The following is a 25,759-nucleotide window of genomic DNA, read 5'->3' as shown; positions in this document are numbered from 1 at the left end:
GGGAATTGAATACAAGACCAGAGTCCAGCAGGTGAGTCAGGTATAACAATATGTGTAGGAGAACATTCAATGGTATTGATGCTCTTGGGGTTACACCATAAGACAAAGCGCTTCCATTTATTGTAACAATGTCTGGTGTTAGGTTTCCTTGCTTCTCCAATCTCCAAGTATATCCATGCATCTTTGAGGAAGCTGGAGATGTTTAAACTCTATGATTTCAGGAGCCAGGCCGCTAAGTAGAGAGTTTGCGGGCATGGATGGAGAGTTTCCCCCCTGTCCCGAGACATGTTGTAAGGGCAAGGCAGCTTAATCGGAGGAAAGAGACATTTCCATCAGATGGGAGAACCAGGGCTGGCGTGCCCATAATGGGGCCACCAAAATCATGGTAACTGGTTCCTGGTGCATCTTGTGCACAATCTTGTTGAGAAGAGGAGATGGGGGGGAAGCGTAAACAAATCTCCATGACCATGTTATTCAGAGACCGTTCCCCTTGGATTGGTTCCGAGTGTACCTGGAGGCATAATCTGGGCATTGTGAGTTTTCCAGAGGTGCGTACAAGTCGTTCTCTGGGAAACCCCACTCTGCAAAAATGTTGGAGACTATGTCTTTGTGTGTCGGTCGCCATTCGTACTCTAAGGGCTGTGGGAAGACTCAGCTGATCACGTCTGCCAGAAGATTGAGTTCCCCTGGAACGTGTTGAGACAATAGTAACATCTTGTGCTTGGGAGCCCACTTTCAAATGTTCCGAGATAGTTTGGACAAACCTGGAGAATGAGTGTCCCCTTGCTTGTTTAGGTAGTGCATGGCTGTGGTGCTGTCCGTGAGGATCAGTACTGTCTTTCTCTGCAGCTGCATCTGAAAGGCCTTCATTGCTTTGAACACCGCCAGTAGCTCCAACAGGTGTATGTTGTTGGAAGTTACCGTTGGGGGCCAAACCCTGTGCACCGTCTGTTGAAGGTGAGCCCTGCCCCACCCTCTGAGGGATGCGTACGTCATACGAGTGGCTTCTACTGCGGGGGTGGTGAAGGTTTTCCCCTTCAAAAGGTTTTCCTCAACCACCAGGCAGAGAGAATGAGGGCTACCGAGACAACAATTAGATTGTCCCATAGTCCGCTGGACTGACACCATTGGCTGTTTAGCCACTCTTGCATTGGGCAAATGCGCGTGAAGAACCAAGTAAATGCAGGACGACATCATACTCAACAGTCGCATGGCCTTGCGTACCGTCACCTCGCGACCGGGTACATACAGAGGGATTTGAAACAGCATGTTTTGAACCAACTCGTTGGAGGAAGACAAGACCATCTTCTGTCCGAATAAGAGCCCCTAGAAACTGCCTAACTTGGCTGGGGTCGAGGCTGGATTTCTTCTAGTTTATGGAGAAGCCCAGGCTGAATAAAAGGTTGACCGTCCTTTGAGTATTTTCTAGGCATGTTTCGTAGGAGTCCCCTGTTATGTGCCAGTCGTTGAGGTAAGGCTAAAATGGGATGGATTGCCTGTGCAGGTGAGCCGCTGCCACTGCCAGTATCTTTGTAAATACACTTGGGGACGAGGCAATGCTGAAGTGAAGGACTTTGGACTGATATCATGAATCTTAGGTACTCTGTGTGCCGGCAACATTGAAATATGAAAGTATGCATCTTTCATTGGGGTTCGACAAACTTGTTCGCTGGGCGCAAGTCTAGAACAGGGCGCATGGTTAGATCCTTTATGGTTACAAGGAAGTACACTGAATAAATACCCTTGTTTACCTGTAGAACGGGGACGAAATTGATAGCGCCCTTTTCCTGCAGGATCTTGACCTCTTGTAGCAGGATCTTGGGGTGTTTCCGGTGTCAGGCACCTGGATCTTGGAGGTCTGTACCGAGGTGGCTGGCAGAACTCGATACAGTACCCGTGGGTGCCAGTCTTGAGCACCCACTGGTCGGATGTGATCCAGCTCCGATGCATGCAGGAATTATGTTAAGCATCCCCCGACAGGGGAGGGATGAGAGGGGACCCGGATTCGAGAGTCATTTTTGACCAGAGGCCGGGGAGCCTCTAGGGCTTGCATTACGACCCCTTCCCTTTCCCCGATGTTGTCCTCTCGGAGGGCAAGTACTGAGGGTGTTGGAACCTTGTCCCGAAGACCAATTGTTCCCTGAGCCATAGTGATTATGTGGGGAACGTCGATAGGATTGCCCGCAAAAGGAGCAGCAAGAATTTCCCCCTCTTTGTTGAAAAGGTATTTGAGTAATCTGGTTAAAAGATCTGAGAGTCTTGTGTTCTTTCTTGGCAGTCTCTAGCGCCTCATTAACCGCCGACCAAACAGATTGGAATCTTCCACAGATTTGTCAATCAAGGACGCTTGAGTATCAGGTTTGAACCCGGAGTTAATCAACCAGGCATGGCGATTTAAAAGGGTACCTTGTGCCAGGGTACGACCAGCTGTTTCAGCAGCATCCAAGGTATTCTTGAGGATGTTGTGATTGACTTGTTTGCCCCCCGACACGATTGCTAGTAGGCATGAGCGCACTGGTTCTGCGACCTCCTGCAGGCCCTCCTGCAGTAGGTTCCACTGGACATCCGAATAACTAGCCAAGAGCGTGTTATGGGCTATGCACATGGAGTAAGCCACAGCAGTGGTGATTCTTTTCCCCAAAGCATACAGCTTTTTGCACTCCGTCTGGTGGTGTTTCGCCTGCAGACAATTGGAGCCCAGCCCTCTTCCCAGCAGAGTCTCTGGTGTGGCATGACCCCCAATATATTGGGGATCGGTTGGGGAGGGCCGAAAAAGTTTCTCCATCCTAGGATTAACCGCTCTGGTTTGAGAGGGTGTCAATAAAGAGGGGGCGATGCGCCTGTAAATCAGGGTCCTATAACCCTCTCTCTCTGGGCATTGGCATCACTGGGTAAGGAAGCTGAAGCAGGACTTTCAAAAACATCAGTTTATTTTCTTCCAGCAGGCAAGGCACACCGTACAGCATTAAATACATCTCTGGAACTCTCCTTAAAGTTATAACATTTCCCCCCTTACATACCCTTCTTGGTTGGCTCAGCTCCCTATCTATGATGCAGAATACTCTCATAGGTTCAGGCACTCCTAAACAAGCCCCTTCCTCCTCTAGGGTTGGCTGACTGAGCTGTCACTTCACAAAGCTACCATGTCATACCTACATCTGTAACTGATTCAAATTGTGTGTGCTGTACCCAACCTTTAAAATGGGAACATTACTGACGTCAATCCTGAGATGATCTTAGCCCCAGCATCATGGTTTTCTGTCCCCAGAGGCCCAAATATGGGCATCTGCTGTGCCTTCTCTGCTAATTGAACCAGCTACATGCAAAACTCACTATCTTCCCTTGAATGATACCTCGCTCGAGGGCTCATCACTGTCAAGATTAGCGATAGGAAGCCCAGACACCATGCCCTCGACTACTGAACTCTCACTGAACTACCACGAGTTAATTCTTTCATCATTTCATCATGGTTTTACAGAAATTCACTTATATGTATGCCCAGAGTGCCTAACTTTGTCCCAAATCCAAAATGGCTAATCCCTTATGAAATGCCTGACCAACCCAATCTTTGCTTAAAACGTGGTACATGCTCCGATTTGAACCTAGTTTTTTAGTAAATGATAAGCAGGTACTACTTAAAATACCTTATATCGCACAATACATTTCTAGACATTCTGACCCCATAAAATAAATCGTCCTCCAAAGCGCCTTTCGGCAAAGCACTACGTTTCTGATTTCTACAACTTTTAGAGTCATTGATCACCCCAACAAGTTATCTACGTTCAGTTTGAGGTGGAGTGGCTCTATCTCAATTACATTCAGTTTGAAGGGGGTGGGGGTGCACGTCCCTGTACACGTCTCGAACTGAGAAAGGGAATAGCTTGGCTAGCCAAAGGCTTTAAAAAATAAAAATGTCCTCCACAAAATCTGAGTCTACCACTGCCTCCTGTGTGGCTATCAGGAAGTGCTTAGCAGCCTTCCTAAGAATGGCGCTAAACACCATTTGGTCGTCCACAGGAGAGGCCTGACGTAGAGGAGACTCAAGGCAAATGGCATCTGGGTCCGGGGTAGGGGACAGCCAAGGTGGGTTCCCATCAACTGGTTGGTCATCTCCCCACTCCGGGGTGTGATCATGAGGATCGTCGAAAGGATCATCCCCCTGTGCATTAAGGTCAACTCCCTGTGCATAAGGGTCAAAAGGAACCTCTTCAGGATCGGATAGGCCGATGACCTCCTCCTGAAGAGGGTCCGAGGTCCTCTGGTATTTATTTATTGTGGGTACATCATAAGGGATCTCCTCATGAGGCCTTTTTTGAGTGAACCTCTCTGAAAAATCTACAAATGTTTCTAGCCTGTTCATACAACCCTCAAATTTCTCCCTAGTCCATACAGATGACGCAGAGGTGTCTTAAGAGGGGGGTGGGGGGGCGGAGGAGGGTTCTTCTAGAGGATCATTGCAGCCTAGAATGTTGAGAATTTTCACAGAGTCTTCGACAAAGACTGGGTACTCTAAAGTCCTGCCGCTCTTTTGGGTGCTCTGGCTTCTCCTTTGACGTACTCTTGGGCCTATCCCGCCCTTCTGGGCATCCTGATATGTCTTTCGATGCATCTTTGTGTTTACTAGCCACTGAGACAATCTTTGCGAGGCTTTCGCTGATGCTCGGCGTTACGGGAAGGTGTTTAGGCTGGGAGGGGGGTTGCGTCAAAACTTTCGACGCAACCAAAGCTTTTTCAAGCGTCGGCGCACTCTTGGAAGGCATGTCAATGGCCTTGAGGGATTTGGTGCTGGCGCCCTTACTTACAGAGAGCCTGGACGCATGCCGCTGGTGCTTTTGCAGGGAGGGCTGCCGATCCTGCGAATCGGCTGGTGTTAAGAGGAACCCGACGCACCCGTTGGTGCCTTGGATCACTTCGACTGAGGTCGCGGCTGTACCAGGGGTTGTGTATTTAGTCCCATGTGATGTTGGTGCATCCTCGTCGCCGGGGTGCATCTTTCCCATAGCAGGACGTACGTCGTGCCTATCGGGGCCGGACATCGGGGAGTGAGTCTGCTCCGTTGTAAGTTCAATGGCATCCGTGTTGGAGCCATGGTCGTCGCTATGGGCCTCATCACTTTCGGCGGCTGTGGAGGCAGGGGAGCTACCCTCGGCCTGCAACATTACATAGGCCGCCCACTGTTTTACACAACGCTCCTTTATGGTCGTAGGAGTTTACAGTGCCGACAGGACACCTCAACGTGAATGAGGGGGAGACACTTAGTGCACCGAGGGTGCTTGTCTTTCCAAGGAAATATTCCCTTACAGGAAGGGCAAAATATAAAAAGGGAGTCCTGTCCATAGCGCAGGTAAACAAAAGCGACTACAATACCAAAGGGGCAAAGAGAGGAGAGAAGGAAAGACATTCTTAAAAAGAAAGGTAACCCCCAGACCCCACTCTCCCTACTGTGTAGGCCGTCCAGAAGGCCCGGCCACGCGTTCGACTTGAATGCCAGCCGTCGAAGTCTGCTCTGTCTTTGGCGGCGGTTCAGTAATCGTCGCGAAGGGGACAAATGTTTTATAAATGACCAAAGGTCAGGATTTTAACAAATTTGCAATTTAGGTGAGGGCTCCACATAAGGCGACCAGCTACCTGGGTTGGAAAAAACAATCTGAGGGACCTCGACACGTGAGGATTTCTGGGTACACTACACGTCACGTTAGGGAAAGTATTACAGACACGCCTATGCCAACGTCCCCTTTCGATACTCTAAAAACAAGATGCAATACTCTGCAGTTACCACTAGATGTTGGAATATATGCACAGCAGGTGATTCTAAGCAGATTCACAACCATCAGAACACAAGATTGGCTAAGGACAAAATGCAATAGCTGGAAATTTGCCTGCAGAATACTGGATTAGACACTACAGCGGATGCATGTTTAACATTTGTATTGGCACCTTCACTATATATTCCTGAAGGGTTATTAAAGATGTTTGTATGCACGGGCGCGAGATGGCCAGCACCCACGTCTCAGCAGGTAATGAGTCATAGTATCGAGACCCAGGAATTGGAACAAATATTTATATAAAACTGTGATGTTGCCCAAATACATCATCACCTTGACAATACCCGGATGCTGATCAAGAGTACATGTCCATGTAGATGGTCTCATGAAGAGGTCAGCGGGTGTTGTCCATTTGTGGAGCAATATAAATAGAATATAAAAAGGACAAATATCCTCTGTGAAGGAACACAGGGGGTATGGGTGCGGCCAGGGAGTATGCATACCTGGAAGTGGAAGAAGAACCCTGGGTGCCTTGTGAATAGTTGAGATTTGCTCAAAGACCTCTACAACAAAATTCCTTACATCTCGAAAGAATGCATAAAGCCTCCATCACCCAACATATCAAGATGGAGTGCAAGTAGGACTACCAATTGGGGCACACAGAGTAGGCATAACGGATTTTAAGCGATGGGTTTAGAAGAGTAAAGTGCACAATTCACAGAGAATATCCAGAGTATGTAGCGTGAATGGTTACAGTGGTGACGGGACAATGAAATGAGCCCAGAAGGTACAATTACAAACAACGTTTGCCAAGGGAACTGGCAATCAGTCTCCAAAGAGCAAGATGCTGCAGAGCAAATCTGGAGTAGACCAGTGGTGCCATACTCGTTGAGCAACTACATACCTCAAGGAGAAGTCTTCCTGATCAGGTCTTGGGGAGTCTGCTGGAAGAGTTGGATCACTCCTAGGAACTCTGCTTCCTTCCACCTCTTGAAAGCAGTTGTCAAAGCCATCTGGACTTTACTATGGCCCAGTTGTCACAGCCACCTGGCCTTTACTATGGCCGCAGTATTACAACACCCCCAATTCAGAACTATGGGGAAGCCTGCATCTTCTGCTGCCATTGTGTGCTCTTGACCAAAGAAGATTGCATTATCTGAGCAATGGGGCATCAGCTGACGATTGTATACTCTATGCAAAGTTTAAGGCTGTGTTAGTCTGTATGGCTTTTGCACAGTACTGTAGACTCTTTTATTATTTACTTAGATACCAAGGAAGCTGACTGATTTATATTACACTGCACAGATCCCAAAACGCTCAGGGTGTTGCTCCCAGCTGTTCCTGGGCCTGGTTTTCACAGTTTCAGTGCCTGTGTGAATTGCAGGCTTTGGCGCTACCCGTTGAGACTATAATCCCCAGCATGCACTCACGCCCAGAAAACTGGTCACTGAACACCCAGGATTCTGCCACGTATTCATTAAGACCCGAGCTGAACATCTTCCCCTACAATATATGCCAAATTGGAGAAGTGTTCCTTTCAGGTTAAGGAAGTGAAGTTTTGGGGTTTGTTTTAACACCGAGAAGTATTCAAATTAGTACAAGTAAGGAGGACAATGTTTTAGGGTAGCCTACACCCACTTCTCAAAAGTGTACATTCCTTTCTGGGATTGGCACATTTCTACAGATGATTCATACATCATGTTCTGCTATTGCCGCTCCACTTGCCAGCTGGACCAAGTCCCCTGTACCTTTTCAGTGGTCGCAAAAAGGGCTTTTGAGGCATTGGAAAGGGCATTTACTATGGCCCCAGTATTACAACACCCTCAATTCAGAACTGTAATTTATCGTAGAAACGGACACCTCTGCCACAGGACCTGTGTTATCACAAAGATGCCTCCACTCGGTAGCCTTTTTCTTCACGCAAGTTCAGACCACTGGAACAGAGATCGTGTCACAGGACGTTCGCCATTATCCTCTTTCCAGGAATGGAACATGAACAAGGTGGCTAGACTTCAGCTATTGGTTAACTCAAATCATCGAAACTTGTAGGCTCTAGTGCTGAAGTTCACGAATGCCCGCCAAGCTTTGTTCGCTCTTTGATTTTGTTATGCCCCCTCACCATGAGGGTTTGAATGGTAAAACAAATGCTCTGTCCTGGCTGAGTAAAGAGATCAAAGCACCAATAACAGGAGCAAATCCTGAACCTGGACCAAGTTGCTTGTAGTTGTATCCCTTCTAAGTGCCTGGCACTGTTCATCAGTGGGTTAAGATGCACCCCAATTGTAATAAGTAGATGAACCCAACCATAATCAACAGTCTTCCTTTTATTCGAGAGAGGGGCGCCCGCTACCTTTGTAAAACTATTTGTTAAGGAACCTGGGATTGGTAACCCTAGGTCTCCTGGGGGCAACCAGACGTGGTCTCCCTCTCACTGTGCTTAGAGAGGCATCAGCTTCACCTCACTGATGATCCCCAACAAGGGTGAAACACGTGTATGGGGTTGCTGGTGGTACTCTCGTTCAGATTGGAATTGCCATTGTATTTCGGTGCTGGACTGCCCCTGGGCAGGACAAAGACTGATATGCAAATGGATATTTCCCATCTGTGAAAGGCACAGTGAGTAAAAGCAGTGGCTGCGAACTCTCAAGTGGTTAATAACCACTGAACAGGTTATCATGTCTGTTCTTGCGAGAGAGGGGCGCCCGCTACCTTTGTAAAACTATTCCTTTTATTCGATGCAGGCTTTAATTTACCCTCAGACGACCTCCAGACTGTATCCATGCTGCTAAGGTTGCAGGAAACCCAGGGCAACAGAAGACTTTAGAGCTCCTGAAGAGACTGTTGGTGGCCTTCCAGAAGGGGGGGATTTAAATGATTATTTTAGGAGATGTTCCCTTTATATCTAAGGAAGATCAGACCATAAACAACCTGCAGGCCTCTTTACAAGATATACCCATGTCTCACAAACCTTGGTTTATGCTACCCATGGACTTTAGAAGAGTTCTGGTGGACCAAGGGTATGACAGTGCATAGGTCGTAGTGGATTCCTTCACAAAACTGGGGAAGAGCATACCTTGAAAAGAGATTCCATCCAGCCTGAAACTGGCCCGTTTATTTAACACATTTTCTTCTCCTATGGTCTCCCCGTCATCATCACTTCAGGTTTTGACAAGCACTAACCAAGTTAATGGGGAATCGATTCTCCATATTCCACGGCTTACCATCCTCAAACCAACAGACAGTGCATAGCAGACTATAGAACAGTGGCTCTGTTGCTTATCTGTTCAATACCAAAAGTCAGTTGTCTCCCTACTTGGGTTAGTGGAATTTGAGAAGAACTGTCCACTCCTCAACCATCTGTTTCACGTTTTATGCTTTATGTGCCAAACATCCTAGTGTTCTTCCTGTGGACTTCATGCTGACCAAACCAAGGCTTCACTTGTATGGATAAACAAACAGTGTAGCAGCATCCATTGAATGTACAAAAGACACAATAATGTGCCACAAACCTTTGCCGGCGTGCTTCCCTGCCCTGTCCCGTAGACGATAGGGTAGCGTTATCAACCCTTCCACAATATCTCAACTGGAGAAGGAAAAAAAAGCAAGGAAAAAAAAAAAAAAAAGACTGATATATACACCCGCAAAACATAACCCGTAATACCAACCTTTGGTAGGTCAGAAGGAGGCGTCAGATAAAAGGTTGGCATTTTTAACCAGAACTTTGTTGAAATGAAAAAAAGGCCCACCTGTCCCTATACAAAGGGGTGGGGGGGACCCGTGCCTAACAGAAATCCAACGTTGGTACTTGTCATCAGTGATGTTGCCCAAATCATAATAGGCCATCCCCCGTCCAAAAACGGCCTATGCGGACCCTACCACTAAAGAAAAAGGTTCAGCAAACAAAGAGGTCCAGGAGAATGACTCCCTTCTCCAGGATATGCTTATTTAGCGGAGAAGTCGGAGCCCAAGTGGTCCTTTGTGGTGCTTTGCAGTGTTTTTTTAGTGACTATTACCAGGAGACTGAGCAGAAACACCGGATCCAGCAGCAGAAGCTACTTGAACCCATTTGTTGTGCGGAGAAGTGGGAGGACAAGTGGTCCTTTGTGGTCAGTTGTGGGGTGGAGCCCGTAACTCCTGTGGCTGGGTGGGTCGCAACGCTTACAGATAGAGGACTATCACACCCCTGAGTTCCTCTCGCGGTACGGTAAGCAAAGACATTGTGAGAATTATTTGACGGGAGACTGCGGAAGGATCGGTTTCCTTCTTTGATCCTGTCTGCGTGACTGATTATATTCTCTCGAACGCAACACGTACTGTGCGGAGCCCCAGTCTGCTCTCCCCGCTCACCCTCCCTCTGCTTTCTACTTCAAGCTACTTGCCACTCCCCCACTTCTCATCTGATTAACCAAATTAATTGGAACTTTGTAACTTTTACTATTGCGCACTATAATGGCAACAGGGATTGAAAACAATGACCAAACCAAAGACTGTTAAATCAGGCTATAATTTACGAAGAGGGAACAACGTTAGAGCGGCAAAACCTGCTCCTAAAAGAATTCCACTGTAGCAGTGGCTGGCGACTCTGATAAGGGGACTATCCCTGCAATGTTTTCAAAAGTCACACAAAAAGTGACCCCCCCCAGGGCGGACGGTGAAATCACTGTAGGAGGGGCCCCCTCACCTACCCATAACATTAGCGAGGCATTGGAGATGACGAATTATAATGACATTGACAATAATTCTCTTTTGGACCTCTGCCTCCCTATTCAAAAGTCCATGGCAGCCACGGCCAGAACTGCAACCCCAACGAAGAAATGCACCATGGTTGTGGAGGCGCAGGTTTTGAGTGCTGTGCACCCTGAACAACAGGGATCCAATGGGATGCGGAGCCCAAAACAGACCGGAAACTCCACATCAAATGTGTCTGGAAATCATTCCATCCATCCCACCCCTATTTCACCTGTAGTTCTGACCATGGGACACATATCGACTTCCCCTAATCTTTATATTGACACTCAAGAACTTTAACACGCTGAGGGCGTGGGGGTTTGGGATGCTTAGAGCTTTAATAACAGCCATAATTGAACTGCAGGTGTCAATGGCATCAATGCAATTTGTACTTAAAATCTTACTAAAGCTTTATGGGAGGATTCATACCAACACAATTATACAACTCGGGCTGCCAGATTCAAAGGCTGGGCTGGAACATGAGGCACCAGAACTTGTGTACCCAGTTGAGGATATGGAGCCCTCGGCCCCCTCGAACAATGGAAACCCAATAGCACCATGTGAAGGCAGCCCGAACATCCCTATAACAAAGAAGCAGCAACGTATGGCAAAACGTGTGGCCTTAAAAAAGGCTCTGGTGGAGATTGCCTCCCCACTCCCTGCCACCAATGTCCCACAGGTTAAATCAAAGAAAGAAAAGAGGACGCAAAACCAAGAAACGTTTGGCTAGAGGTTCAGTTGGATTCTCCCAGATAAAACTACTGAGTCCGTAAGTACAAGTGGAAATGACTCAGACCTCTCGGTATGTACTATTGGCGATGCAACTAAAAACTCAACACCCAGTAGGAAAATCAAGCCAAGGGCGGAGGATTACCGTCAACCAACTGAATCTGCAGATGTGGAAGATCCCAAAGCCACTAAAATGTGTATAATCAAGAATCTGAATCAGAAGAAAAGGGACAAATGGCCGACGAGATCAGAGGTTTTAACCAAGCTTCACCTTATACCCCAACTGCGTGTCATACTTTCAGAGGATTTCTCGTTTGTTGAACCACTGAGGGTATGCAACCCTAATGTTTCAGTGCTGCATTGTAGGGTTTTGGCTTCCGCACAACTGATCCTTGCACACAAAAGTCTTATGCAGGTAGGGTTAGAGGTAGATACAGACAAGGAGAAGGAAGATCCCTCCCTACCTAGTGAGAATCACCCAGCGTCCAAAAGTAAATGTGTTAAGCCTACCCAACCAACTGGAAAGAAGGTGCAGATGAGCTACATCCAGAGTACTCTGAAATGGCTGGCAGACTCACTCCCCATGGTACTACAGCAGCCATGAGATTGTTCCTTCAGTTGGAATACGCATGGCCACCAGCATTTTCTAACGACCCAGGGGTCCCTATCTCTTATTGACAACCAAACATTTATCTTCCTTCAGGAGACGTGGCTACTTTTACCTATTGCTATGGATGGCTTTACTCTGTACTATACACTAGCTCTAAAAGGGGTGCGTGTCCTACCTTATGGCGGCCTTATCATCGGGAATACCAACATGATCACCAATAGAAAGATCACAACTGAATACGATAACTATATCTGTGCTGCCGAGGTGACAATTATGATAAAATCAACTTGGGAAAAAATTGTATTAGTTAATATTTATAATCCTCCTGGGGCTAAGCACAGAGTTGATCCAAGAAGCATTACACAAATTATTGGGCAGATGGAGGCTTGATACTAAGAACTATTTTGTTATTTTGGCTGGGGCCTTGAACTGCCACATCAAAGGTGGGATAGGAACGGGCAATAACCCTTCCCCAAGTAACATTAGCCTCTTGGATCATAAAACCTCAGATGTTGAAGGTGACTGTTGGTCTAGATACTTTAAGTGTTGGGATCTTGAGATCATTAATGGCCGCACTAAGTGATAGACCGGGCAAGGTTACTTGGAGGAATGAGAGGGGGCGGGTGGTGGGGAGTACCCTTGACTACATATTTACCAGTGCTGAGGTTGCCTCAATTGTAGAAGATATGGGGGTCCTGGAAACTGAGTGGAGCGACCATGATCCCCTTATAATGAAGGTTGCGACCTTCTCTCCTCCTGTGGGGGGCATTAAACTAGGGGACCTCTCCGCCTGCCACACTCTAAACCACATAATATGGTCAGAGACAAATATTCTGAAAGCAGCCAACTCTGCAGGTGAATGGGATCTGAAACATGCATATAGATTCAATCATATGTCACCTGTGCAAATTGAGAGATGGATATGTACATTCTCAGGGACACATGCTTCCTGTAGATCCCCGATGATGGTGGGGAATTCCACGAATGTTACTTCTTTCAACAGAGCCATTAGAGATTAAAAAACGGAGGCTTAGAAAAGACATTTGTAACCTTAAATCTGTGGCCTATCCCTTTGTGGTAATCTCCAATAGTATCAGGAAATTAATAAAATAGATACCGTTCTTGGCTAAAAATATACAACAAACGTAGGAAACTGGAACGATGGCAGCATACTGTTAAAATATTATCCAGTAGAAATACATGCAATATCTGGTCACTCCTGGGGGAAGTGGAGGGGAGTAAAAACTCCCATATGATCAATCCTATAGGTATTGAGGAATAGACTACCTTCCTGGAAAACCGCAATGGCATGGAGCGTAGTAAGGCTACTGTGCAAAATAGCATTAATCTCATTACGCCTCCCTTCGCTGTGTCTACAGAGGAGCTCCTATACAGAGTTGAACTCTTCCTGTGCACCGGATCCTAATGGCCTATCCAGTGTGGTTATGAGGAATAATCCCAAATTCTGGGCAGGTTTGTTGAAAATTCTGTTTCAGAAAATTCTGGCAGAGGGTCGTATCCCCGCTTCGTGGCAAGCTGCCATTCTCATTCCAGTATTTAAAAAAGTAAACACTACTGAGCCTGGGAATTAACTGTTACTGTCCATGTTTGACTGTACGGGCAAAATGTCTGCTTCCCTCCTCCTGAAGGAATTACAGAAGTGGGCTGATGGAGTGGGAATCTTAGACCGCTTTCAGAGCAATTTTAGAGCTAGCTACTCCATGTCCCATAATCTGTTTATTATGGATTCTCTCAGGAGTAAGGCTCTCTTACATTCTAGCGTCCCCCCCCCCGTTGTATGCCCTGTATGTAGATTTCAGGGCGGCTTTTGACTGTCAATAGAGCCTTACTGTGGAGAAAATTGAGAAGCCTGGCCTGCTCTGAGTCTTTTATACTATCTTGAGCTCCTACATACCAACACAACGGTGCAACTCAGGCTAGATCAGCGTGGGTCTACTACCAATTCTATTCTATAGCTGAGAGGTGTAAAGCAGGGATGTCTAACTGCCCCTACATTGAACAACTTATCTGTCTCCGACGTCCCCAAGTATCTCCGGGGGATCAACAACTGCCCGTCAAAAATTGGTTCCAGACATTGTACGATATTGGCATATGCAGACGATCATGATTTTAGATCACACGGTGGGATTATTTGATCAGCAGAGCAACTTTGGCGCTTTGCTGAGGTCAATGAATTAGTCATTAATCACAGCAAAACGGAATTGATACTATATACAGCGAGCAAGGTGGCTAGGCCCTGTATGCTTGTGGGATTAATTGAAATAAATTACACACACTTGTATAAATACCAAGTCGTGGACTTTGACAGCAAGGGAAACTAAATCACCTGTATTCAGGTCTGTAAAAAAACAAAGGCGGCCCAACTCACTGCGTTAATCTATAACTTCACACAAGATCAGAGTGGTTTTTCTATCTGGCCTGCACGTCAATTGTACATACAATGTCTGGTACCAATGGTAACGTACGGCCTCCACCCACTGATCAACATGAATTTGAACTGGCTGCAGTTAGTTGAAGGCAAGTTTTGGAGAAGAATTCTAGGCTTCCCTCAATACATCCCTATGGCTGCGATTAGGCTGGAGCAAGGAATAATCTCCCTTAAAGCTATTGAGCTACGGAAGAGAGATGAATTCTATATTGGAATCATAAACAACCCTACTAACCGGCTCCTAATGGCTGTTGAGGAAGATGTGCGTGCCGGCAGACAACATGGCCTAGAAATGCAAATGAATACCTAGTTTGAGGAAATAAGCTGGTCCCCGGAGTGGAGACAGGATAATGAATGCCCGTTTCACCTTCTGCATAAACGCTTAAATCTTTGGGATTGGCAGAACAATTTTGTACATTTAGAAAATCTGAAAAGTTATACATTTCTCTCTCATGTTCTGTTTACCAATAAAAAGGCCCAGCCATACTTAAATCTCTGCCCTCTGAATCCCCAAGGCGTTTTGTCCTGTTATTACGCATCAACCAATTTCCAACTTTGGAATCCAGAGGCCCTGAAATGGGCCTATTGAAAGCAGAAAGGTATTGCAGAATATGTGATTCACGTATGGAGTTAGAAACTGCCCGATACGTTCTTACTCAATGTCGACAAATGAGTAGAAGTCGTGCAAAAAATCTTGGGAAGTTTGTGAATAGATTCCAATATATAGGGCAGGTGGAATTTTGATATCAGTGTATTAATACACAATCCTAAATTGCATTTAGCCTTATTCCATGTCTGGCGTGCATCAGGGTGGGCCTTGTGACTATGCAGGCTCTTTTGGAATGTAATTAGAAAATCAGGTCCGAATGTTTAAACTAAAGCAGGTGATTCATTTGTATACGTTTATTTAGTAACTTGCCTGCTTGGTTCTCACCTTCTACATAATTTCTATCTATTTTTATCTTTTATTCTATATGCTCTTATGAACTTTTACTTTACATGTTTTCCTATATACTCCGCTTTGTGAAAATCGCTCTGTATACTGTAGAGCTGAAAAGAAGTTTTAGGCCATTGTAATATCCACCTATATGTATTAGGGAATTCCTGTCTTTTTGCCTTCTTTTAGGTCTTTATAGTGATTTGTTAGTTTTATGTGTAAAGTTTTTACTTATGCATAAAACTGTATCACATTAATAATGAATACAATATTTAGCCTTAGTACCTTATCTTTATATAGTTCCTTTGGATATTTTTAATTAACCCCTCTAGTTCCTTTAGGGGACTCTTGCAGCCCTCAAATGTCCATTGATACTTCTGTCTCAATGTCCTCCCTTTCACCATCACATGATCTTGCTCCTTTCCCCACTGGGTTTCGGTTAGTGTCTCTTACTCTCTTTTCCAGTCTTGAAGTTTCAGCTATTCCGTTGGCTTCCGGCTGTTCCTCCTGATAATCACAGTATTTTATTCTTATGGACCTGCAACCAGGGTCCCTTCCTCCAATGTTCTTGTTTTTATTCTACACTTTCCTGCTACTGGGATGAGTGTCACAGTCCCGTGGTAGTCTTGGCTGATTTTAGTTATTTTGCAACTACTGGGACGAGTGAGATGCTTCCTGTAGTAGTCTTGATTTGCTTTACTGGTGTTCCAGCTACTGAGAGGACGACTGAAGTCTTCCAGACTTGTTTTAGGGGTTCCCAATTACTGAGACAAGGGAGATGATTCCTGTATTATTCTTGACTTTCTTTACTGTCTTCTCTGTGCCACCGCTCCCGTTACCTTTGTCTTGAAGGGTCGGCATCACTGGTTCTACCTGGGGTCACAAGGTTACTCCAGGACGGTAAATGCTCCCAGCATTTCCCTTCGCTTTTATATGCTTCTCTGTGGCTCTGCAGAGCCCTTTGCTCAGCAGTCTCTGCGTTTTGTGGACCGCACGGTCCACCTCCCCGAGGTCACACAACCACCCGACTCTTGCAGATGTTCACGCGAGTCAGTTCGCTGTCGGCTCCTGGACTGCTTTGCCACGTCCTCTTGACTGAGTACCAGCCTGATTCCAAAGGTCTCTTTCCCAGGTTTGAGCTTTCCAGGCTACACCTGCTCGCAGTTGGCTTCCTTTTTCTGCAAGTCCTTCCATTTTTATATCCTCTTTCTGGGCCCTCCCCAGCAGATGCTCATTGCCCTTCAGTCTCCATGAAGTATTCTTCATGACTCCATGGTTTCTGACTTCCCAGAGATCCATGTTTCTAATGGAGGAGTGATTATTAATATTCTATCACTCTTCTTCCCAGTATGATTGGATTCCAACCTGGTGGCACGATTCATGCATGTTTCCTTTATTCTTCCTCTTCTCAGTAGTTGTGGATTTTAATTTATTTGGGGAAGAAGGGTAACACTAGAAAACGGTGGTCAGTTGCGGTTCTGATGACCTCAGGACCTCATAGGACAGAGGGCTAGCGAGTTCCTTCACGGAAGTCCTTATCACAAAGAGGGGAGTCCTAGCCTGTGAGGTCCCCCCTATGGCCACCCCTAGGGGGAATATTGTGTAGCGGGCACATATCCCTAGCCTCACAAGGAAGGGCCCCCCTCCGGGGAGAAGTGACGAGATCCTGTGAATCATCACAAATCCAGTAGCTATGCCTTAGAGTGCTGAAAAATAAATCACTCTTCCAGGATTCTCTTGTATAAACCATGTATGCCACTATTTGCTTGCTCCCTAAACCTCTGCCGATCACTGTACAGGGGTCGGAAGAACGTGTTTAAGAAAATGTTGAACTCTAGAATCCTCAAAGACGAACTACAGTACAGCATTAATTGGAAAGGGTATGCCGAGACCGAAGGTCATGGGAACCCACACTGTATGTACATGCCCCTAGCTAATGACCATGTTTCATCGTTTTCACTGGCACGCTTGTGTGGAATAGAAGCCTTAGGTTGGGCTGCCTTCATGGAGGGGAGCATGGTTGATTAAGGTTCTGACAGAACCCCCAAACAGGACCCAATGGAAACTTGCCTGGTACACTTTGGAGATCCCCAATGTTAGGCATGTCAGGCACTTGCAGGTAAATGTTTTACTGGTACTTTTAGCCTGGTACACGGGCTCCATTACAAGACTTACCCAAAAGCACATTTTCCACACAGTTGGACAAGACCCTTTATCAGGAAAAACCCAGCTATAAGCCTACTTGAGCCGTTGGGACCCCTTCCTACTGCAAGGCTTGCCACGTACCCTTAGTGAAGTCAATGTGATTACAAAACTGCCCGCCCATTTTATCCATTCCTTATTCAAGCGGACGGGAGGATTTTAGTCAAAGTCTTCGAGAAAATAAGGTTGTTTCACTTGTTTGTGCGGGGACGCTCCAGAACTCTTGCAACGGCGAGATAGACAATATGTCTGCATCCCGTCGAAGGTATGCAGTTCGTCGTGCAGAAAGACTGCTGCACTTCAAACAAGAGTGAACAGCTGCATGGAGGAAGTGAAAGCAGTACCCGAGAGGATCATCCTCTGAAACTTAACGTTACTTGCAGCTTGACTTGTGGCAAAAGTGACTCCTGGGAGAAACGGAGCAGAGAGCTAGAAACTAACGCTGCAGTCTTCTAAACAAGGAGACCATTGAAATGTGCTTGGGACACATCTTATATGCAAGGTCACTCAATGCCCCAAATCAGAGAAAACAATAACCCGAATTCTAGTGATACCTGCGCTTCTGAAAATAAGACGAAGGCCTGTTGATTGAGGGAAGGGCGCCCTGACCCCCTTCAATAGATGGTAGAATATTCCATTAGTATACAGAAAAGAAACAGAGTAATGCTGTGTCAGTAACAAGGTAGAACATGACTTTCTAGATGATAGTCAATAGATACGATTTTACTGGAAGTACCCGATCACCAGCAAATTGGAGGGCCATTTCTTGTGAGAAGCAGGAAGAAGAGTACTGATTCCATTGAGAGCAGAGAACTGGAGCTAGTCAGCTAAAGCTTTGCAAGGTCTGAAAGTTGGATAGAGGGATCTCAGTGGAAAGATACATATGGCGATTACTCATCAGAACGGAAATGTGTAACAGGCAATGTAATAAAGCACACGCTCTCGCACAGTACAAGCTTACCTCCGATGGCTATAATGCGATCTCCTCTTTGAAGGTCCGCCGCAGCCGCAAGAGAATTCGGTGTTACGGTTTCAATGCACACGTGGCCTGCATCTCCCTCGCTGGCCTGCACTTGGCGAAACGTGAGTCCAACGCTCTGCGAAGTCCCCTTGATGAGCTCGGCCTGAAAAGACAAATGGACAGCATTGTGGCGGGCATGCAGATCACTTGCTCTCTCTCAACTGTATTCATTTCCATCTGCGGGCAAGAAACCCAAAGCAAGAACTGTCTGCTGTTTGCAAGCCTGCAGCGTGCTCCATTGACAACTAAGGAAAACAAGCGCCTCCTCCGCTCCGATACTAGATAGAGGCACACTGTTTCCTAGTCTACAGGGGTGACCGGGCATGTATCAGAGCTCCATCAGAGTGGGAATAACATACTCTATGAAGGATGAACACATTATCTGCACTGTATTCTTGTGTTCATTATACATTGCTCACACTGCTGGACGGCTGCTACAAAGTGCTGTTCTAGTGGCTGCAAGAGAACAGATTTTCCAGGATCAATAGTGAGGCTGCCTTCTGAACAGTTGTTAGACGGCTTCTCCAGATGTTTTGGCATATGACTCCCATGACCCACAAACGGTCACCATGGACTATACAGATGGCGGCTTTGAGGGGAAGGATGGACGCCAACCTCCGTGTTGTCGGCATTTTGGTCTCTTTGGAGGGAGTAGGCTTCAGACAGGGTTGGTACAAGCAAGATGCAATGAACATAGATAAGCGCTCCATCAGGGAGCGGCTGACAGGCACCAGGGGCTTTCTGATGAAGATGCTAAGCATGGAAGAGGGTGCATTGGGTTTCTTATAAAAATAAGTTCCACTGCCAGAGTGATTACCAGCAGTACAAGTAGATGGCTGCAAAACCAAACCCAGAATATCCCCATTGTCTGTCGGTTGTCAAAGAAGGATAACAGAGTTCCCCCATCTCAGAGGAGCAATCTTTTTAAAATGACCCACAGAAATCACTATTGTCAGCATTTCCAAATGTTCCATCTACATAATGTAAACAGAATGATCTACTCCCACTAAAACGTTTCTACTTAAACAATTACTGAGAATAAAATATTTGATCCAAGTCCAATCAACCTAAAAACATCTTTTCAGAGGTTATCTGGATTCGAGTATCGACCAAAGGTATTTTAGATGTCTTCGGTTGTTTCTTTGTATAAAAGAAAACACGTGCCCAAACACCAATGCTCGAGTGGTGTCCCGAACAGAGGGAGTCATACTTATCTTGTATAATTGGCCCACATTTATATACACAAATCAAAAAATCTATTCTCCGTTTCAATGGGAAGGTTTTTAGGGGCCCCTCTAACGTTACACTTGCAGAACGTAACGCCAAGAAACGTTCCCAAAAGTCAAAGGGAGCCCCTCATTCTGTATTGGAAAGTTTAATGCTCTCATCTAAGGATGCCAACATTATAAACCTCTCAAAATCACTATTTTCGAAAGATCAGCTTAGTCAAAGATTTGCTATTGCCACTAAAATATATATATCTCCAATGAAAACATTTAGTTAAGGGGACGTTATGGTTAAGTTGCACTAATGAAAACCTATGAAATTCAATGGAAAAACGTTACAGGGACGTTATGGTTACAGGTAAAACCAAAAAACTTCAGAAATTCGACTGTTATGGTAAGCTAAGCAACCATAACTCGCGCCACCACCGTGCACTGCTAAGGCTAACACCCAGGACATCACAAATGTCACTGATGACATCATATAGCTGGCTCACTTTTTTTTGTTCACTGAACTATCTAGGCCAGGTGGGTTTGTTCACTGACATTCAGATTATAAAAATTCCAAAAGGTGCGATATATCTAGACGTTAACCTTGGCATATATTCTTAAAAGCACTTTGCTTAGGGTTTGGAGTCAGCTCATGGTGCACATACATGGGGCAATAAGCAGGCCTCAAACACACAATTCATTTGAATACATGAAGATAATCTTTAATGCTATTAACTTTTTCTGATGATGCCATTTCTTTGTTCCTTACTTTAGTTTCCCTGTATGTGCCTCCGATTTGAATGCATTACGGGTCTTCTTATGCATTGTTTGTACCAGCACAAGTGTGTAGTAAGTCTTAAATTGTTAGCGAGTTATTACATGTTTAACATTACACCATCACCCCTGATATCTAGTTACCAACATTATAAAAACAACCCCTTGGAGTGACTTCATCAAAATTAACTTCACATGTGATGTCATCAATGCCATTTGTGATGTCATCTTTGATGTCCTGGGTGTCACTCTTAGCAGTGCACAGTGGTGGCACGAGTTATGGTTGCTTAGTTTAGCAACTGGCGAATTTCTGAGGTTTTTCAGTTTTACCTGTAACCATAACGTCCCTCTAACAACGTTTTTCCATTAAATTTCATAGGTTATTAATAGTGCAACTTAACCAGAACGTCCTTTTAACGAAGATTTTTTTCTGAGTATTCCATGGGTTTTTACCAGTGCATGCTATTTTCCTACAACGTACTAATATCATACTTACCCCAATATAGCAACATTTGTGTCCAATTTACAACATTTCACCTTAAGACTCTGCCATTTCTCACCTTCTACCATCATTTTTAACACTTCCATACTTTTTCCACTGTTTTTGCTTCCGTCGACATCCGTGAACGTCTGACGTCACTATGGGTCTTCCGGACAGTGCCACATGACCATACATAGACTCAATACATTTTTCCAACATTTCCATTAGTATTTTTTTGTTATGCTAATGGGAATAATGTGGTGTTCATCCCCTGTTCCAGGGACTGGAACTTGGGATAACGGCTGGCAGCACAAGTTATCTGCCCAAGCGAAGTGTGTCTGTGCGCCCTGATGCCTGCGTGCTTCGGCACATTATAAATAACGAGGGCTCCCAACCACTATCCCCCATTGTAGCCCCTGCAATTGCAGATAAAGGCCATTGGCACCCCTGGTTGCACAAGCGAGAACCCGCGGTGCTAAAAATAGATTTTACTTGACCACCATGGAAAGAGAAGGTGGGGCTCAGTACAGACCTCCTCTTCCCTTTCCGTGGCAGCCTGCAGAAGGCGAAGTCAGAACCCTATCAGCATATTACCACAAGCACATTTTCTTCCCTTTCAAATCTATCCTACTTTCGAATAATTTTATCACATAGCCGGTCCCAGGTGGACATGGCCACTTTTACACCATTTTTCATCCCTCACGGTCATGGCCAGTAGCCAGATTGTCCGGGTCATCACCTTATACCATGACCCGGACAATCTGCCCACGGCCACAGGCTATCCCTCAGTCACCAAAGTTATATCACTATTTTTTGTACTTACATTATGACAATTGTCAAAAAATAAAACACAGGCACATTTGCAAAACCATGCTTTCAGGTCCTTGCCAATGCTCTTACACGAATTTGCTTGAAATCCGCCCATGTTTTTTTTCTCAAAAGTGTGAAAGTATGTACATACCTTAGTCATATGACAACCCCCAACTTTGCAAAATCAATTCAGACTTTACACAAACATTTACATTGCTTCTTTCAGCCATATTCCATCCCATCCTCATCCCCCCTCACCTCTCTTGGAGATTTGATAAGTTTGAGAAGTGCAATGTTATGAATATGATTTTACTGCGATGTCTGCAGATACCGGCCGTTGTCCACGAATCCAAGATAGCGGGCGTTTCCAAAAATCTGCCGCACTTCAAACCTGTTAAATCTTTCTCTGTGCGGGGGGGATATTTTTTTATTTGTCATACTTTTCATGGTTGTTCCGTCCTTTTCTTTGGTAGCATAAAATGTATTCAATTTAAGCTTCCTCGTGAATTTAAATAAATCCACTCTGGGGGACGGAGATACACACACTCTCACGCCTGTACTGGTTTCGAGTTTCATACTGTGCATATTGCACCATCTAGGGATAGGCCAAAAGTATTATACCGCCTATGTTTATTTCTTAAGTAAAAGTAGGAGTCGACTTGGGTATTCCCGCCATACGATCCATACCGTGAGAGAGTGTGTGTGAGTGAGTTTGTGTGCGAGTGTGTGAAAGTGCGTGTGCGTACACACATACACTGGACGTGTCCAACAGTTTTTGCTTCCAATTAAGCGTCTTCACTATATATTATACATTTCTAGGACCGGTTTAGAACGTGCTTCATGCTTGATATCTGCTCCCCTTTTAACACCGTTATTATGCATGGCACTCATGAAAAAGTGATTTAGCGCAAGATCAACCAACGAATCTCTCGGAAATGCCCTTTTTGATAAATTAGGCCATCCTACCACAGATTCCCCAATATTACATATATATCTTCCAGTGCCTTGAGAAACATTCCACCAATAGGAGGAGCCATGTAACTTGCACTTTACTCCAATGCCCGCACATTACGTCTGTTGGTGACAGAATATATGGAGCCATTAACGCCTCAAACTTACTTCTGCCTTCATCCCTAAGCATTCAGCAGCTGAGGCAGCGTAGCAACAGGTAAACAAGGAGTCCAACATGAGGGAGGGTATTGAGTAATCTGTGGGATTATTCATAATAGATGAGACCAGCATAGAAGCCCTAGAGGGGGAGGATCTCAACCACCACCACCACCACCACCACCACCTAGACCAGGAAACTATGGGGCACAGACTTTCCAAAACAGGCGTGCTGACTACAGAAGAAATCCAGGCGCTGCGGCTTGTCACGTGTGCAAGCCCACATGGCAAACTACTAGAGGCCAGATTTCCCAAACTGGTACAACTCTCTGCAGGGCTCACTGTCCCTGTGGTAGAGGTAGCCGTGAGACCTTCAAGCACTACCTTCTGAGGCAGATCAGAGCACTAGGAAATGCAGAGAATGACCCACCTAGACAAAGTCTGTTTGGTAACTGCACTGCCCATATGAGCAGCAGAGTAACCAACGAAGAGCTGGGCATCGTTTCTATTGTCCCTCATCTTAGAGACCTCGTAGTTGGGAGCCCATTTGGTATCCAGCAGACCTACCTCTGCTCCACCTTGGATGGATGAGGTGGAAGAAACAAAACTGGAAGGTTAATCTTTTGAGAAAGATGGAAATCCGACAACCTCAAGCACACGAAGTGCCTTTTTCCTCTGAGAAAAGCAGATATTGAGGGCGTACGCTTTGGTGCAGCCTCCCAGAAAGTTTGGTTGTATGCGGATGACATGCTGGTGGTGGTGGTTCAAAATGTGGAGAGCTCCATTCCTGTGCTGATGGAGTTGATCGATGTGTTCAACAAGGTTTCTGGATACAAGATCAATTGGACCAAGTCAGAAGCGCTGCCGGCATCAACCACTTGCACTGTTTTGAAGATGCACGGCTTTCCCTTTAAGTGGTGTCCGAATAAGATGCGATACCTTGGGATTTGGCTAACGAATGATGTCTCGAAAATAATGGATGTCAATATTACACATGTGATTCAATCTTTGGAGCTTGACCTGAAGAGATGGAATGCACTTAAATTGAGTCTCTGGGGGAGAGTGAATGCCATCAAAATGACATCAACACCGCAAATCAACTATGTGCTCAGTGTGCTTCCCCTGGATGTGAAGGGCCATTGGAGGTAAATTGAGAGTTTAATCCAGTCTTTTCTCTGGGAGAACAAACAGCCACGCCTCAGCTTGTGGAAATTGCAGCTGCCCCAAGACTGTGGAGGTTTGGGGGTTCCTGACTGAGAATTATCATTTGGCCTTTGGAGCCAGGCATCTGGTTCCATTTATTGAAGATTCGGAGGATGTTTGGACGCTGGCGGAATCAAGTAGTTCTTCTCCGTTGCCGCCTAGGGCCATACTGTCCACGGTGGATGGATCTGGTTATCGCTCATTTCCGCCGACAAGATTCCTGAGAACTTGTTGGAGGGAACTATGGAATAAGCGCAAGGTATGTGATAATGATTACATCCCTATCTGGTTGAATCCAGGTATTTTGCTGAATGGGAGGCCGCTATTGTGGTTGAACTGGCTCCTGAGTGGTGTACTACGGTTGAGTGATCTGATGGAAGACGGCAAATGGATCAGCTATAGAAGACTTGCACAAATTAAAGATCTCAGAGACTGTACAATGGGTGAATACAGAAAATTGAGAGGTTTGCTGCGGAACCAGAGAACTGTTGATGGCGGTGGTTGGCAGTTATGGCTACCTGAATATAAGACATTAGGTGGTATGGCGTCCAAAGTATATAGAAATCTGAGCCAACAGTACACGCCAGCAGAGGGGTTGTTAACTAAGTGGTCTGAGGTCCTTGACTCTGATATGACTGTGGAGAGGTGGAGGTTTCTTTGTAAAAACGTAACTCTGACATCCATTAATCTTGGAGAACAATGCCACCAAATCAAAATTCTTAATAGAGTGTTTTGGACTCCCCAGAGACTTTATGCGAGAGGGATGATTGACTCAGAGGCCTGTTGGAGGTGTAAGCATGATGTCGGCTCCTTTGAACACTTGATCTGGGACTGTTATGAACTGAGGACATTTTAGAGGAGTGTCACTGAGAAGATTAATGAGGTTCTATTACTGCAAGAGGATTTTGATTATAACACTATCATCTTGGGTGAGGATGATAAAGTGGAAGATCTCACTTATCCACAGAAATGCTGGTTTTTTAGGGCTGCAAATTCTGCGAAAAAAATTGTTTTGAGAAAATGGAAATGTGGTGAGAGGCCGACCTGTTCAGAATGGGTGGAGGACTTGAGGCAAGTGGCCAGAATTGAGAAGGTTATCCTTCGCAGGAACAAAAAGTTGAAATTGTTTGATGATATGTGGGGTGGGTTTTTGGATGACATGTGATAATAAGTTGGCCTGTTTTGCTTTTTAGATTCTGTGAAGGTTGGGGGTGGTTATGGGGTGTGGATTCTATGCAATGAGTTCTACGATTACAATGCTGATAAGTTTGTTGCTTGTATGTTTTCTATAAAATTCAATAAACTTAATAAAAAAATAATTAAAAAAAAGAAAAGCAGATATTGAGGCTTCACTGAAAGAGCCTACAGCTTACCCATCTAGCACAAGTGAAGGCCATCCAGAAGATCACCTCAAAGTTGAGCAATCTTAAATAACAAAGTGGATTAATGAACCACCATCAAAGCCAACACAAGATCAAAACCAGGCCAGAAAAACCAATGGACATGAGGGAAGCTAGTTATCCAACCTCCGTAAGAAGGGTATAACCTTGGGATAATACAAAGCACGCCCTGCTCAGAGACCTCAAAGATCAAACTAGTTGCCAGGAACCGTTCACGGTGAACCTGCAAGTCAGAGATGGGCCAAGGAGAGCAGACAAGCCAGAAGAGCAGAGGTAGGACAAGACAAGGGGTTGAGACCTTGCCCCCGAGACAAGACTACTTACACCAA

General features: G+C 45.5%; 1 protein-coding gene across 1 annotated transcript in view; it reads right to left on the bottom strand.

Moving 5' to 3' along the window:
- Positions 1–25,759, bottom strand: part of PDZD8 (PDZ domain containing 8) — a 795,502-nt gene that overhangs the window by 56,917 nt on the left and 712,826 nt on the right. Inside the window, exon 4 of the mRNA XM_069611909.1 lies at positions 18,382–18,544. Within this exon, the coding sequence (XP_069468010.1) occupies positions 18,382–18,544 (163 nt within the window). The remainder of the gene's footprint in view (positions 1–18,381; positions 18,545–25,759) is intronic.

The sequence above is a fragment of the Ambystoma mexicanum genome, chromosome 8, assembly GCF_040938575.1.
Source record: "Ambystoma mexicanum isolate Mex_15411 chromosome 8, UKY_AmexF1_1, whole genome shotgun sequence".
In the NCBI taxonomy this organism is placed as follows: Eukaryota; Metazoa; Chordata; class Amphibia; order Caudata; family Ambystomatidae; genus Ambystoma; species Ambystoma mexicanum.
The sequence above is the reverse complement of the archived record's forward strand: the minus strand, read 5'-3'. Positions and strand labels throughout refer to the sequence as shown.